Raw genomic sequence first — 16,392 nt, forward strand, 5'->3', positions numbered from 1 at the left:
CATAAAGAAAAAAAGTAGATTAGGGGTTGACAAGGGAAAGATGAAGGGTGAATGGAAAGTAAATGTTAATAGGTATTGGTTTCTTTAGGGGGTGATGGAAATGTTCTGGAATTAGATAGTTATGATTGTTGCACAACTCTTTGGATAATACTAAAAATCACTAAATTACATACGCTATAGGGGTGACTTTTATGGTATGTAAGTTTTATCTCAATAAAAGTGTTATAAAAAAAAGAAATTCCCTTGATTATGTTCTAGGAAGTGCTGCATTATAAACAATTTTTATTAAAAGATAATTTATCAAGCACATTTATATTCAGCATGGTTATGCATTTTGTAAACATATAATAACTGTGCTCCCTTAAGCTGCAATGTGCTCAAAGACAGGCATGGTCCCGCTGCCTCACATGGCAATCATCTCCTCAGACATGGAAGTTCATCCAATAAATGGTCAACCACAACTTCTCATGGGGAACCAAGGCAAAGGAAAGGCTTCAGAGGGGAAGAGAAGGAGGAAGAAACTAAACTACATATGAGGGAACCTTTGTCAGCATCATAGAAGCTCACGCTTCCATTGTCATAATCGAGAAAGACTCCAATCTTACCCAGAGGCCTTTTCATATACTGAATTAAGGGTAGGGAATTAGTGGAGAGACGATAATGATTGTTCATCTTCAAGGAAAACAGGAGAGAAGCTTCTTCAAAATCAATAGTGATACCGGTATTACTTATCAAGGAATCTTTACAGACTCCCAGGATCCAGTTCAAGGAGTGTGGCACGTCCACCTCCCAGTAATGCCTACCAGAGGTGAAGGTCTGAGCTCCCCATGCCGCAAAGCTCTGCATGCTCTGGGGCTCTCTGGATGTGTCCTGATGGTCATCTCCAAACATCACACTTCTGATGTCCTCAGGAAGGTTCACATAGTGAGTGATGGTTTCCTGAGTCAGAACATTATGCACTGCAGAAAGAGGCAAAAATAAGGTCACTGATGGGATTTCCATGTCCTGAAGGGCAGAGTCTCTTCAGTTGCCCCTCCTCCAAAAAAAAGAAAATAAAGACAGCAAAGAGAGTCCTGACTGACATCTATGAAGAACAGAAGTTATCACTACCTTTGCAGAACACATAAATCCTTCAACTTATACAGAAAAAGAAAAGGAAACAAACAAAAAAGAACGCATCTTGAACAGTGTGAAGCAGTGATTTAATGTCAACCTTCAGGAAGTATGTTTCAGGACACACATAAAACTAATTTTACTTTAGAAATCTCTTGTGTTGATTATCCTTGGTGTTGTTTAATAAATAGACAGCACTTTGCTATTATGTGGGTATTTACTGGGATATAAGCTGTATGTGTCTCATTTTCAAGTGTTAAAATACCTGACGGAAATCCTCATTATGTGTAGAGTAGAAGTTTCTGAAGAGAATGTCCTGTCTTTACATTATCTGTTTGGACCCCACGTTAGCCTGATCCTGATTTCAGCCCTCTGCGTCTAGACCTGCTGTCTAGCGTGGGCCTAATATGCTTGGGTCATGCTCAGAGCCTTCTCCTTCTACTTGTTTCGAGATTGATCTAAAAGCATTAAAATTGTTCTGCTTCTGAAAATTTTGGTCTTTATTTTGGTCACAACTTTCTGATTTTATAAATAATAAATATTGTTTGTGCAAACTATGATAAATGCAGTTGGAATATAGAAGCAATTAAAAGCCATCAATCACATATTTAAACTTTCAAGAGTGAATAAACATACACTATTGGTGGCTACTCTGGGAAGTAAATATTCTCTCTCTTCAAAATCACATGACCAACCCGATTACTCTTCTTTTATTCTGCCTATGTTAGGTGTAATTAAAAATATGTATCTTGCTCTTCATTTTCAGTACACTATAACTTGCAAAGTTCAGTATTGATCATTGTGATAACCATACAGGGAGAAGCGATCATTTTGGAAAGTCATGTACCACCTTCACATCAGCAAAACTAAAACTAAGATGGAGAAAGGCTCATTCCCAAAAACCAGAAAGGAATTGAGGCCTGAGGCCAAAGGGCTGACACGTACCTCTGAAGCTGTTCAGCATGTCTAGGATTCCAGGGAAACACCATAAAGTGAACTCTGGGTTCACTGGCTGAGGCTTTTGCATCTGCACCAATTCAGTCCTATAAAGAATGACATCAGGCATTCCACAGCATAGCATGATCACACAACCGTTACAAAAATAGGAACTTTTAATCCAAGGTATTTCATCAGAATTCTCCCATTTGGGGGTTAACTGGGTACACATACATTCTATTCTACCCTCTTGGGGATGTAAGAAATGATACCTTGCCTTTATTCTAAAGTTATTCCAAATTCCAACTTCCCCATTCTTCTCAGGTATTATTTCATGTCTAAAACTATTCAGAATCATTCCTACTATCTCCTCCACCTCGGGGAATAAAAAAATCCTGGGTGTCTTACAGAGAGCAGGAAATTCAGGCAAAGCCATTGAGACTGGAGTCCGCAAGTAGTCACCAGTGATACATTCAGTGTCTAGTCCCAGCGTCAGACTGCTTGGCTCTTTTCTGCCAAGCAAGGGGAATGAACTCCAGCCTGGCAGCCCTGCTCTGAAGTGGGACCAGGAAGCCATTCCCCCTGAAATCTTGCCTACAAGGGGGGGTCTGCTGTGATAGAACAGGCCGAGTCAGTGCTACTCCTGGGGACAAATGTACACATTCCCTTGCCACTCTTAGGAAAGCTCCTACTTTCCTGTCTTTTTCACCTTCCACTCTGTAGTGTAGGTGCCTCGTCTGATATACCTTAGAAAGATCCCTTCAGAATGTTTATTGTGATAAAGCTGGAGAGGATGGGGCTGACTGGCTGGAACAAAGCCCAGAATGTCAGATGGGTTTTAGGTATATTTGTATTCAGCCACATAAAAAGGAAACTTCTGAGACCCAGGAGAAGGCCTCAGGGCCTTTTTTGAAAGAAAATGGAAAATAGCCACAGATGACAATGTTAATAACTCAAAACATGCCTCACCGACAGACAATGACTGGCTCAGAAGTCAGAAATCCTTAGTGTAAACTCACCTTTCCAATACATTTCCCATGTCCTGCAAAAAATAAAATAAAATAAAATAAAATAAAATAAAATAAAATAAAATAAAATAAAATAAAATAAAATAAAATAAAATAAAATAAAAGAGTAATCATGATTGTTCTGTCATGTTACATGTTAGAATTGGTTTTGATAATGTATTTTTTTTCCCTATTCCCTTTACAGAATAATCACAGGCTATCTAAATAACAGAACTTAAACTAAAACACGAGGGGGGCTTCCTCAGGGTATATTGTGAAAGGAAGTCAGGCAGGGGTGTGAAGTCATTCAACAAGAACTAGGTTTCCAGTGTCACTCATTGTTCCATCTTATTCCCATGGAGAGACCTGACCATTTATGATACAATTAAAGCAAAACAATAAACCATATAAAAATAATTAAAGACTGCACAAATCTTGCCTATGGGCAAAATCCCAATGTGTCTGTAGCAAGTTGCTTTTGTGGAGATAACAGACTGGGACAGTGGATCAGAGGAACACAAAGTGAGAATGACCCTCACAAAATTGACGTTCTCATGGCCACAGAGATTTCCTGATTTTGAATAAACTGTCTGGGTAGATGGTACTCCTGATTATACTGAAATAATTCTGTCCTGTCTTAACTACCAAGGACAGAAATCTCCCAAAGATGACCAGGATACTAGGAAATAAGTGATTGGACAAACGTAATGATATGAGTCAAGGGGCATCATCATTCAGCTGAGAGTAATGCTGTTGCAGGTAACATTTGAATGTCATGGCCACCTTGCTCCCGAAAGGATTCCTGTCTGTGAGGATGGACTCTCCCTTCTCACCTGGAGAAGCTCCATGTCAGGCTTGTGGCACATCTCAGTCAGCTCTCTGTACATTTCTTTCAGGCTTTCTTTCTGTTGCATCATCCTGAGTTCACTTTCCTTGAGTTGTTGGAAAATCTCCTTGGCTTCTCTCTCCATTGTGTCCAGATGGAGGTGCTGGTCCTCACAGAGAAACAGATGCATCTTCTGATATTCAGCTTTGATCATCACCTTCCTTAAGGCCACATACTTCTGCAGAAGTAGGGGGTGAACGGGGTTACATATCCTCACTCTCAGCAGAAATCTTCAAACATCAAATATTTCCTTAGCTTCATGAAGAACTTACTGGACAAATCTTCTACCTCAACCCTCAAAATGTCTTGTGTGTTTGCTGGCCTTCTGTCCATGCTTTCTCTATGTCCTGGTGTGTTTTCATGTTAAACTGAGCCCCCGAAGGGGTCCCAGGCTCTCTCTATCTGTGATGTTTCTTTGCGGTTCTTACACCTTCAATTATTTTCTGTTATTGTAATATTCTTTATCTTTTGCTTCTTAGCCCAATTTTTCTACATATTTAAAAATATTTATGTATACACCATATTACACAGATTTTTGCACATTCTCTACTTTCCCTCTGGGTACTACTTTATTTCTCTCCTTTTCTTCACAGCCAAACTTAGTGCAATATTGTCTCATACTCAGTTTCTGAAAAGATGTATCCAAACCCTGAAAGTTGAACTAGGAACACGTATCAAGCCTGGATTATGCCACACACATGTTGTCCCTTGCACAACATGTGTTTCAACTGCGAGAGTCCACTAATACTTTGTTTTGTTTCAGTATAAATATCCAGTCAGTCCGCTGTACCTGAGGGATTCCTATCCATGATTCAACCAATGGCACATCAAAGACAGTACTTTTGATCCGAGGTTAAGGATCCCACATGCAGAGTCGATATATGCATTTATCCTATACTGTTTTATACACGGGACTTGAACATCCCTGGATTTGGGCTGCATTGAGGTACTGGAGCCAATGCCCTGCAGGTACCAAGGGATGAGAACTTTTGGGGAGAGCCAGTTATAACTGGACATTTGACTGCAAGTCTGTGGGGCCCTAATTCCCCTCGTTGTTCAAGGGTCAACTGGATCAGCATTCCTTGCACTGACTTCTATTGGCCAGTGTATTTGTGAGTACTGATACATCACCTGAAACCACTACATTTTCCTGGACAGAAACCATTACCCTTTAACCAGCAACTTGAATTTAGCTAAAAGTCTAAGCCATCAATCTGCATACAAATAAACAGAACATGTTGCTTCTTACCTCTAATGACTGGGTTTTGCTTGTTTCCTGCTTCAGACTGGTTTGCATTTCTTGAGTCATATTCCATAAGGAGTCCATTCTCTTTAGAAGATTCTCCTGCAAAATAACCATGAGCTTCTGCGACACAGAAGATGATTTTGTAAATTTTATCCCTTATTTTATGGTAAGAGGCAGTCATTGAAAACAGCCACCTTGAGTTAAAATGAAGAGGTCTAATTTTTTCACATTAATATAATTTGATTCTAATGTTTGGTACATCAGGCAACAGAAACATCAGTAGAACATTTAGGGGGACCTTCCTGATCATATTATCCATTCCTGAGAAACATACACCCAGATTTTCACATACCCTGACTATGAAGAAGTCAAACTTGCATCAGAAGCCGGCATTCCTGGTGCAGACACCTGCCCCACAATCACACCGATTCTACATATTTGGACAATGTTTCTAAGGAAACCTCCCTTAGTAACGGATCATGACAGCTCCCATAATAGGGTCCCAATGGGTCGACAGCATTGTGAGGACACACTTATATCTTGACATTTACATGGAAAAATCACCACTTCCCCATCTCCATTCTCATAACTTCCTTATCATCCTCATCTAGCTCTGATTTAGGAGCCTACGGCTTTCCCATCGCATTGGAGGCGTCACCTACCCTGCATTCCTCCGCAGCCCATTGCATTGGGCTGTGGCTGTGAGCCACATGCTCTGGGGATTGAGAGCAGAGCCCACAGAGCAGGCTGTTTTCAACGTCACAGAAGAGCCTCTTGGCTTTTTTGTGTGCCACACAGATGTGCTCCTCAGAGCTGTTGACATAGGAAGCTCTGGCCTGTCTGGCAAGGGAAGCCAGGATCTTGAGTACGACGTTGGTTTTGAAATCTGGCTTCTCTGATCCTCCCCTGCACTCAGGGAAGCACATTGGAGTTTGGCCTTCCTCCCAGCATAGGCACAGGCCGGGATGGCAAAAGCTGTGCCCACAGTCTATGGTGACGGGGTCTAGGAAGAAGTCCATGCAGATGGAGCAGGTGAGTTCTTTCTGGAAGGCTTGCAAGGTGTCTGAATCCATGTTTCTGAAAATTAAAAAAAAAAAAAGTGAGAGAAATGAGGGAGGGAGAAAAAGAATGCCATTCTTTCCAGAGGAGGGAAGAACATCTTTGGCTTGTCTTCTTGAGCTCCACCTTCCTATTAAGTAGGTACGTAATCTACTTATTAGCTGACCCCCGTACAAACCTTGGTAAATCAGGACAGATTGGGTTTAGGCTATGATAGAAATGAGAAAATGAGACAACAGAGCCCTCGGCATCTTTTTTGGTTAAGATAAACAAATCAGACCTACTGAGTTAGATGAGAAGAATGACTGGAGAAGAGGGTAAAAGCTAGAATGATTCCAGAGTTACTTTTTTAGCTGATTGATCTCTCTCTCTCCACGACTCTGTGACTTTAACACGCACATACACACACAGCATATCTATGTGAATGGTCTCTGTTTTTTGCCTCTGAACTGACAAATCAAACCGTAAAACTGATTAGGTTAACTTAGGCTCATTAGTTTAAGCTGGGTCAACTTTATCTTTCCACTCCTAAAACTAGAAACAGTTGAATTTATGATTCTAACTTTAATAGCAAAACTCCTTTCAAACAATAAATTATAAAAATCATATTATTTCTAGGTCAGGAAAACAATTTTTTCCAAATCAGTTCAGATTATCACAGCACCTTCACATTTTGGGTGAATGTTCAAGCTACAATTATAATCAGCAACAAGTAATCAATTGTTTAAAAAAGAAAAAAATGAGAACACTCGGTGTCCTCTCTACACTAGAAAGTCCATACATGCAGTTCACGGAAGCACATCTTTATTTTGATATTCCCCCATTGTGACCAGTGCCACATCTAGGGAGTCCTTACCATTGGTCTCATCTATTTTGTACAGTTTTCAAATCAAGTCTGCAAACTGAAGGTTTTAAAGGCCTAGCAAATAGGATCTTTATTCGGGTTTTCTAATTAATGCAATTCATTTTACTTTTATGTTGATGTGTGTAAAGACTATTATTACGTACCTACATGATGTTGAACATTCTAGGTGGTTTATGATTTTGATAATTGTATAAAAACTATGGAAATCTCTTTTGAAATCTAACAAATCTAACACAACATAATGTAATAACATAAAAATAATCAAACACCTAACAAATATCAATATATTACCAATGTTCTAATCACAGATAATTTAAGTATTGATAACTAGAAGTTATCAATATTTACGTATTAATTAACTAGGAAAGCCACTTGTTCGCTTGGACAAGACCCAAGCATGCTAACAGGTAAATTGAAAGTATGTATCTGTATAAGAGAAAGTAGACATGAAGATATTTGCTCTAAATTCCAAACTTATCAGAGCCTATTCTGAGTGGTCTCGCCTCTGGACGTTCTGGAAGACCAGCTGATATCAGGGTCAGCAAGAGCTCTCCACTCTGCTGGGAGCTGCAAACTCAGTCAGACTACCCTGAAGAAGAAGTAGTCTCTGGAGAAATGTACCTTTTATGGGATTCCATTGGCTGATTAGATTACACAGAAAGATGTCAAAATGGCTGATTAGGTTTACAACCCTGTAGAAAACAATATGTGGGGGCTGACTAACAGAATGTAGATATGTTTTGGGGTAAGATGCAAGAAACTTTCAAATATGCAACACAGTATTATTCACTATATTCACCATCTTATACCTGCTATAGAAAAGTATTTTTACCGGTGGTGTGATGCTACTTGTATTGTTTTGACACTATCACTGTTTAGCAAATCACCGATGCTTCCATATAAGATGTTTCACTATATTATCTAATGTTTGAGATTTAGTCCCTTTTCTATAAACATACAAAGATAATCTAACCTTGAGAAACATTCAAAACATAAAAATCTAAATAAAATTCTCCATTTAAAAATTATCAAAAATTGGAAAACCAATGATAAAAGCCAGTATATCCTAAAAAGAGGTAAAGTAGGAGTCCTCTTACTCAATCTATAGATTGTAAATTAACATAAGCTTCAAAAGTGTCATTTGACCAGCAGTGATACTTCAAAAACTGTATCCTAAGGAGACTAGGGATATAGTATGTGTACTGTTAAGGCACATATAGTTATGCATTTGAGGACTTTTTGAAAAATTAATTCTGGAAAATTGCCTCAAACATTTGTCAACATGTTACATGTCATCTACATAAGCATCTAGAGGAAGAAGTTTCTAGTGTTCTCATGTTTTAGTAAAAATTAAATGGTTATGTGTGCAGGATGCCCCCCGTAGTGAGTGCTAGTAAATGGTGTTCTCTCTTATTGGGTCTTGTCCAGCACTTACTTACACTATTATTTCCTGGATTTGCAATTACTTCACACAGCACTTCAAAGTCCTATACCAGGCTTATTTGAATGGTGTTTACTCTATAGATGTATTTGGCTATGCTAGCAGAAAATGGGGGCTAGCAAGAAGATGGTAGCTGAGCTAGCAAGAGCAGATTGCAGTTAACACGGTAGAGTGTGGATTGCGAATTGCAGAGGTCAATGCAGCAAGAATACAGTGGTATTCCCCTATCTATGGCTCCGTGGGTGTTCCTTTTTGGCCTCACCATATCCTGTGTTCTTATGTGGGGAGTGGGAGCAGAGACCCTGCATGCCACCACGCATGACACTGCTCATATTTTTTTTTTTCTTTTTTAGTGGAGAACATTTCTCTTATAAGACAATTACAAATATATATTTTCTGATATAAATAAAAACCTGAGTTCTGTCAGAAAATTGTCCTTTAGGTTGAGGTGTTTTATAGGCACTAGTATGTATATGTTTTATTATAAGAACTACTTTTTCTGTCTCTGAACTTTTGAAAGTTCAAAATATTTTATGAAAAAGAGTTTGAATGACTTTGAAGATAAATTTTCTATTCAACAGTGGCACCATCTTTGGAGACTGAGTTACAGGTATGAAACTATGAAAGCATATGGATCATTGAATCAGTATTGTGAAGCAAAAATTAGTTACAGTGACTTAGAAAATTTCCCACATCACAGAGCATAACGAATTTATAGATCAAAAGTTTGGAGTGGGTTAATGAACTCTGAAGCATAGTCTAAACCTCCTACACCTATGAAAAACAAAAAAGAATAAAAACATTTTTTATGAAATGGGTCAGACTGAGATATGTCTGCACGGCATAGGGCTCTTTAAACTCTGAGTCAATACATTATAAAGATTAATGTATTCTGTGACCTGCTCCTCATGACCTCTTAATTTATTTTTGTTCGATAATCCTCTTGACTCTGCATCTAAGCTTATCATAACACCCCCCCTCCCTTTTTTTGCCTCTCCCAAATAGATTTATTTCCATCTTAAGGTTGTGGCTGTACTTCAAGAGGCATAGTGGTCTTACCAGTATGCATTTTCATACTATATTTCTTTGTGGCTTTATTTTTTGTCTCTATTCCTTATATTTTTTTCTCCTAACTTGAACACACACACACACACACACACACACACACACACACACACACACCCCTCTAGAGGAAGGAGGTGGAGATTAATTATTAATATTGAACTTATTAATTTAAAAAAGCCTTTGTTAGTTATGGTAATACTTTGTTATATTCATTGCAAATATTTTTCCCAGCATGCTGTTTTCTTCTGTTTACAAATCATTTATTTTGTGATCTTTCCAATTTTTAGGTTTAGTAGGTCCTAATTGATCTAGCCTTATTAAAGCACACTCTCATTTTCCTGTGATTTTTATGGTGGTATCCTTCACATTTAACTGTTTATTCCATGTGAAATTTATTTTGACATTTGAATATTCTGGATTGAATATAAATTGAATTAAATTCAAATTATCTGATTAAAGTATATTTAATCAAAATATAAATATGTATTTTGGAATGAATATAAATTTAAATTATTTGAAAATTTTACTATTTGGCATTTGGATTTGATTTCTTTACAAATACCCCTAAACCATTTATTGAAAACCCAGAAGGATCTGATTTACTCAAATAATTGTAGTAAACAATGTATAAATTGAAATAGGAGAAATAATGATTAGCCCTAATAACCAGATTAAATTCCATCTCTACTGGTCTCTATAACCTTTCCAGTTTTTCAAATTGGTCTGTTCTATAAACTTTCCTATGAGGCATACAGTACTGTCCCTGAGATAGAAAAATAAGTTTTATATATATATATATATATATATATATATATATATATACTTTTCTTTATATAAAATTCTTATTTGATACTTATTATAAATATATATTTACGATATTCCATTTATAGTTGGACTGTCAGAAAAGAGAATATCTTTAATATTTATATTGGGAGACATGTTCATAGGAGCAAAATACAGAAAACATTCAAACGTCCACCAGCAGAAAAATGAACACATACATTGTTATGTGCCTGGTATCCCTCTGATTAGTTCCATTTACTATTCATTGACTATTCTTTATAAGTGGATCTGGACACTTTAAATATGTTTTCCTTGCCAAAAGGCATGATGCTAAACTTTGTAAAAGGCATTGGAAAAACATTGCAAGGTGTTTTCCTTCCTTGTTTCCAGGTGCTCACTTAGCAGGCTCCTGCATGCAAATGATTGCTCCACCCTCTAGCCCCTGGAGCACACAAGGCTTCACAGTGCCCCCATCCCGTAGCACAGGCTGCTGCTATAGCACCTGGTTCTTGCAGTTCACGGTGGCCAGCAGAACCAGCAGCCAGAAGCCTTTTCCAAAGCTGCCCTTGGCTGGTTTTGTAGTTGAGTGCCTCCGGCAAGACACTTCCCTATGAACACAGCTTCCCACAATGGTCTAGAGTGCAGGTTTCTGGGGAGTTCTAAAGTGTAGATTTGCAGCAACTTCTGCTAGTGCAGCACCACAGGGACTTCTCCACCGTTCAGTGAGGTCCATGGTGGAGTTGGTGGCGGAGAAGGGGGACACTCTTTGTGGTCAGTCCAAGGGACAGTGACCACCCCTTCTATCTGCTATTCTTTTGAGTTCTGTTTAGCTTTTACTAGATAGCATCTCATTGCTCCAATAATCAGTCATTATATGAACTTTCCCTATTCATGTTTCTGCGTGGTTTCTCTGCCTTGACTAGACACTGACTCATAAATATTATATTCATGCAAGTGAATGCTTTGTATCAATGAAATCTAGTAAACTCCAGCCACAGTGATGCATGGATCAACCTTCAAAGGTGAGTGACAAATATCCAGTCCTAGAAAAATACACATGGTATGATTTTATTTATAAAAAAGTTCACAAAGTACACAGAGCCAAAACATGCCAGGGATCTAGCCATGTGTGGTAAAATTATAAATAATAGGAAAGATTGACATGAAATTCAAGAAAGTGAGTATGTCTGGCAGAGAAGAAAGGCACACTGGTCAACAGTTCCTGGAGGATCCAAAGATATTGGTCACATTTCTTTTCTCCATCTGCTTGTTGGTGTGTGTGTGTAGGGGTGGGGGCATTATAAATGGTCATTTCTTCATTATTTTTCACTGTACATACATGTTATATATACCCCTTGGTATAAATATTTGCTAATTTAAAAGAATTAATTATCTTTATGGCACAGAGGGACTATATCTACTAGCAGTTTGCACAGACCAGAGTTGTCCAAGTAGTGTCCTAAGATAGTATCCTCTCAGCCTTGGGGGCCAGGCAGGGGCTTGAGGCCCCTGGCCCTTGACAGGAGTAGGTTTGGAAATGCTGAATTAAACTCGATTCCCTGGTAATGCCACATAAGAGTTTTAATATATTAGGCTGTCTTTAATTTTAACACGTAGTTCAACTTCAGAATAACCTTTTGTAATTATAGAATAGAAATCACCTCTCTTTTTTGAGAAGAAAAAAATAGTAAGATACACACAACTTCAATTTTTAGTTTATCAATACACCCATGATGATTCTTTCTGAGTCATCAGAAAGAAGCACCAACTCAATATGGGTTCTCTACAAAAACGCCTTATGCTACTTCTCTCAGAGTCCCTGCTGCAGCCTGCACCGTGAAGGCTGCGATAGAAATCTGTCTCTTCACTTCTCTCCAGGCCTTGGAAGGATCCTCTTTGCTTTCAATATCAAATAGAGCATCATAAATTCCTGGAAATGACTCCCCCACGTACTTGTTGTGGCTACTTGGAGCATAGATGACATGCCTGTTGATAAAAATAGTTTGCTGTTTATTAGTCGCCCAATGATATATACAAGAGAAAAAAAGCACACTACGATTCCTGGATTGCATAATTCTAATTGTATCATTTGAATAAGCCCCTTGTCAACTAAATTTCTGAGTTCAATCATCTACAAAGACTAATCTATGAAATTTGTATAAGTTAATTATTTTTTGACTTTAAACAGATGACAGTGTTCATAATAATAGAAATAACAACAATGATAGCAATAACTTTTCACCTACTATGGATCATGCTTGGTATTAAAGAATTTACCTACAATTTTTCTAATCCTTAAAAATAAACTCAACAAAGCTGCTATCAGTATTCAAAGAGGAGGAAATTAAGGTCTGAGAGATTAAGTGTTTAAGTGATCAGTCTCACGCACACTGCAAATAAGTGCTGACTTTTCACGATAATACTCTATCCAGAAATGTAGAAAAATTGTGATGACTTAAGTCTTGTTTGTGACCAGACAATTTTGGTTTTCTCTACTTTAAAAAAGAAGCCCCGCAAACACTTAGAATGTCCCACTGAAAGCATGAAGAATCATTTAAAACAGATCAGTCATGTTCTGTCTGACCTAGGCAGAAGATGATGTTTTATTGAAAGAGCTATGCCAGTTTCTGTAATAGCCCCGGTAGGCAAGAACAAGTTCCAATGCAAAAAGGTAAAGAAGGGAAGAGGCACAATCATGCCACCATTGGCAAACCAGTCACCCTGTTTGGATGATGCCCTTACTTCCAATTCTGATCCTTTAATAATCCCCAAACAGAAAGATGGGGCCATTTCTGGCCAGTCAATGATCTAATTCTTTCTGCAATACCTAGACCAACCTGGGGACAGCTGGTGTTTATCAGAAATAATTACAAGTCAATTAGAAAAAACAAATAAACAAAAAAAACTAAATTACATCATTAGGAGAGTGAGTCAATTATTATATATTATATATGTATAAATATATATCTATCTATATACATAAGCACAAATATATTTAAAATGAGAATGGGGCTAAAATTATATACACTAAAATACAAAAATGATTTATAAATAACTAATGAAATTGGGGAGATTTTTATTTTCTATTTGTGACTCTTTGGATCCTCTAAATTTCCTACAATGGAAATATGTTCTTTTATAATCAGAAACAAGAAAGATATGTGGCAATCATATTACATTTTATGAAGAAACAAAATATTTATCATTTACAACATATATTTTGAAATTTTCTACTTGCTTTCAAGAATTAAATTATGATATTTTTTCCACAGTGAAAGAAAGAGAAATATTATAATAAGGAGTCTTTTTTCTTTTCCTTACCTATAGAAAGGCCTGTCTGGTAACCCTAAAGGATCAATAAATGCTCGTTCCAGAAACATCAGTTGATCATTCATAATTCTCAACAATATTGGGCTACAAAGGGAAATACAGTTGTAACATCATGAAAATGTATGCACTACTGAGCAAAATAAAAATTTAGAACAAAACTAAACAATGCTAATATGTTTTAAATCACTATACTATGAAAATTAAGAACAAAACATACATAGTTACACTTTATAAAGTACTATTCTACTGAGACTTATAAAACCACAGAAACAGTTATATGTGACAATGGAAAAAACAGTAATTTTTATTTATATTGAAATAATAATAAACCCAGGTATTTAAATATACAAAAGACTTTTTTCATCTTAAGTATCTTATTAATCTACCCATAGAAGTAATTTCAATATTGAAATGGGACAGTCTATAAATGTTTAGTAGGGTGCCTGGAAAATTATACATACTAATCAAATGACAGCTAATAGTTTCTTTATTGTTATTAAAAATAAACCTATAGTGAACAAAAGAGATAGTATTTATTTTATCCTTTCAATAGTATTTGAATGCCTGCTATGTATAAGACACTTCCTGCTTTCACAGAGATCACATTCCATAGTGGTGGGGGGATTGATATCACTGAAAATTTATCAATAAGCCTTGAATAGTTTAACAAAGAGTTTTTAAATTCAACATATCCATTATCAAATAATTTAATGAAATAAATAATCATTACAATAGGGAATAATAAACACTTTAATAATTTATCTCTTAAGTTTGTTATAATTTAGTTTTAACAATAACAGATATTTACTGACTGGTTCCTATATGCTAATTACTGTTCTGAATGTTTATAAATGTTATTTTTACTCTTCAGAAAAACCTACGAGTTAGGCAGGATATTAGCCCCATTCCAGAGATGAGATTATTTAATTAAACTCACTACGTAATGGTTCTTAAAACTTTAGCAATATGTATTGATATTTTTCAAAAGGTTAAAACATTTCACAGTGCTATCAAAAAAGCAAGAGAGCGTCAGCTTCAGTGCACAGCCTGTAGCAATAGGTACAACCAAGTTTTAAATTGTTATTAATTTGATATGAAAATAGTATTATTTTCTTTTGTATTTTTGAACTATTGATGAATTTGAATATTTTTATATCCATTCTGTACTCATGGTATCCTTTTTTAGATTTGTTTATCTTGTCCATTGCCAATATTTCCAATTTTGTTCTTTTGGATTTTCTTATCAATTTTCAAAAAAATATTTTTATAATGTCTATATTACCCTTTTCCAAATTTGCTGAAAAAATAGCTTCTGAATCTTTTTTTTTTTTTTGGAAAGAAATTTTAGGGAGGGTGCCATGAGCTCTCGCTCTGGGTCCTCTCAGCACTAATGAGGAGACAGGCCACCCCTTCGTGACCTCACAAGAGGTTTCCCAGTCTTTTCTCTTTACTTTTGATGATTATTTATATATTATTAACCATTGCACCGTTCTCAACTGTGACTGTATTGTCATTTCTTTGTTGCTTCTAAACTTGGATTTTCACTTCCAAGAAATTTCAAATTTTAGTAAAGAATTTTTTATACCCACTGCTTATTTGCATACAATGTGAAGTGAAATTCTGAACTCATTTGTATAAGCTAAAAGAGCTTATACAACATTATTTTTGAATACATCTTTCTTTCCCCATTGATTTTTAATATATCCTTCATTACAAATACATCCATATATATCACTAGTCTAATTTTTGACTGCTCTGATCTTTCTATGTATTCTTGCATCAATACCCAAGGATTTGCTATTTGTTTGTCATAATATGATTAATATACAGTAGATGTTAGCCCTTAAAATTTTACTTTTAAAAAAATTTTCTTAATAAATTTCCTTACATTACTTTTCTTCCATCTAAAATTTTTGTTTGAATTATGTTTTTTGTGACTTTACACAGAATTAATTCTAAATGCTTAACATTTGGGAGAAAGAAGGTGTGCTCTGGAAATAGGAGAGTTTGGTTGAAATAAATGGACAGATACAGAAAGAGCAAGAGCGAGCTGGAGAAAGCTTCGGTCACACAGTGGAGTACCTTCAATGCCAAGGTGGGGTTTTGTACTAATGAGGTGGTAGTAAAGTAGGTACCAGCATTTCTCAGCAGCACAGCTGCCACTCAGAATGTCAGAAATAGGTCTTTGAGAGATATGGCAGCTCTACATCAGATGTGTTAGAGTGGAGAGACAGAAGCAGCAAAAAACATGCCAAAGATATTACAGCAACAAAGATATCAATTAATATCTCTTTTTAATTATATCTATTACATGCATAATTTATAAATGTATAACATACTTGTTTTTGTCCAAGTCTTGAAGCCTCTCACTGAACTTAGAAGCAATTTCTGTAAAATTCTTCACTGCAGAAAACAGTGAATCTGAAAGAGAAATCAGGAGCTAATGGTATTGTTCTATAGCTTAGCAAGGGGAACAATATAGAAAACTGTTCTCTTTTGTATTTTACAAGGTATTTGTACTTTGTATATTACAGGATAAGCATCATTGAAATGGAAAATACATTTGTAGATGTAAACAAAATATTTGATCATATGGAACAGCAATAAATAATAAATGAATGTAAGGGAGGTCATTATATTTTAGAGATTAATAGAAACATA

The 16,392-nt window shown here is 36.4% G+C and overlaps 2 protein-coding genes across 2 annotated transcripts in view; both read right to left on the minus strand.

The window, feature by feature from the left end:
- On the minus strand, positions 1–6,313 carry LOC109451390 (tripartite motif-containing protein 64). Its single transcript, XM_074337127.1, has 5 exons — positions 5,851–6,313; positions 5,192–5,287; positions 3,840–4,120; positions 2,059–2,156; positions 1–959 (listed from the first exon to the last, which is right to left on the minus strand). The coding sequence occupies exons 1-5, from the start codon at positions 6,259–6,261 to the stop codon at positions 466–468; spliced, it is 1,380 nt and encodes a 459-aa protein (XP_074193228.1). The 5' UTR covers positions 6,262–6,313; the 3' UTR covers positions 1–465.
- A 5,140-nt stretch (positions 6,314–11,453) lies between these two features.
- Positions 11,454–16,392, minus strand: part of FOLH1 (folate hydrolase 1) — a 35,961-nt gene continuing 31,022 nt past the window's right edge. The window contains exons 14-16 of the mRNA XM_019739642.2: positions 16,071–16,152; positions 13,723–13,815; positions 11,454–12,387 (exon numbers count right to left, since the gene is read on the minus strand). Of these exons, the coding sequence (XP_019595201.2) occupies positions 12,198–12,387; positions 13,723–13,815; positions 16,071–16,152 (365 nt within the window). The 3' untranslated portion in view covers positions 11,454–12,197. The remainder of the gene's footprint in view (positions 12,388–13,722; positions 13,816–16,070; positions 16,153–16,392) is intronic.

This window comes from Rhinolophus sinicus, linkage group LG06, assembly GCF_036562045.2.
Source record: "Rhinolophus sinicus isolate RSC01 linkage group LG06, ASM3656204v1, whole genome shotgun sequence".
Classification (NCBI taxonomy): domain Eukaryota; kingdom Metazoa; phylum Chordata; class Mammalia; order Chiroptera; family Rhinolophidae; genus Rhinolophus; species Rhinolophus sinicus.

Bases quoted from the DNA above. Each gene is read 5' to 3' on its own strand.
- LOC109451390 (XM_074337127.1), bottom strand. From the start codon at position 6,261: ATGGATTCAGACACCTTGCAAGCCTTCCAGAAAGAACTCACCTGCTCC. The intron at 5,288-5,850 runs GTAGGTGACGCC...GTTATTTTGCAG, and splicing joins GGGCTGCGGAGGAATGCAGG to GAGAATCTTCTAAAGAGAAT. The intron at 4,121-5,191 runs GTAAGAAGCAAC...CTACTTCTGCAG, and splicing joins GCAAAACCCAGTCATTAGAG to AAGTATGTGGCCTTAAGGAA.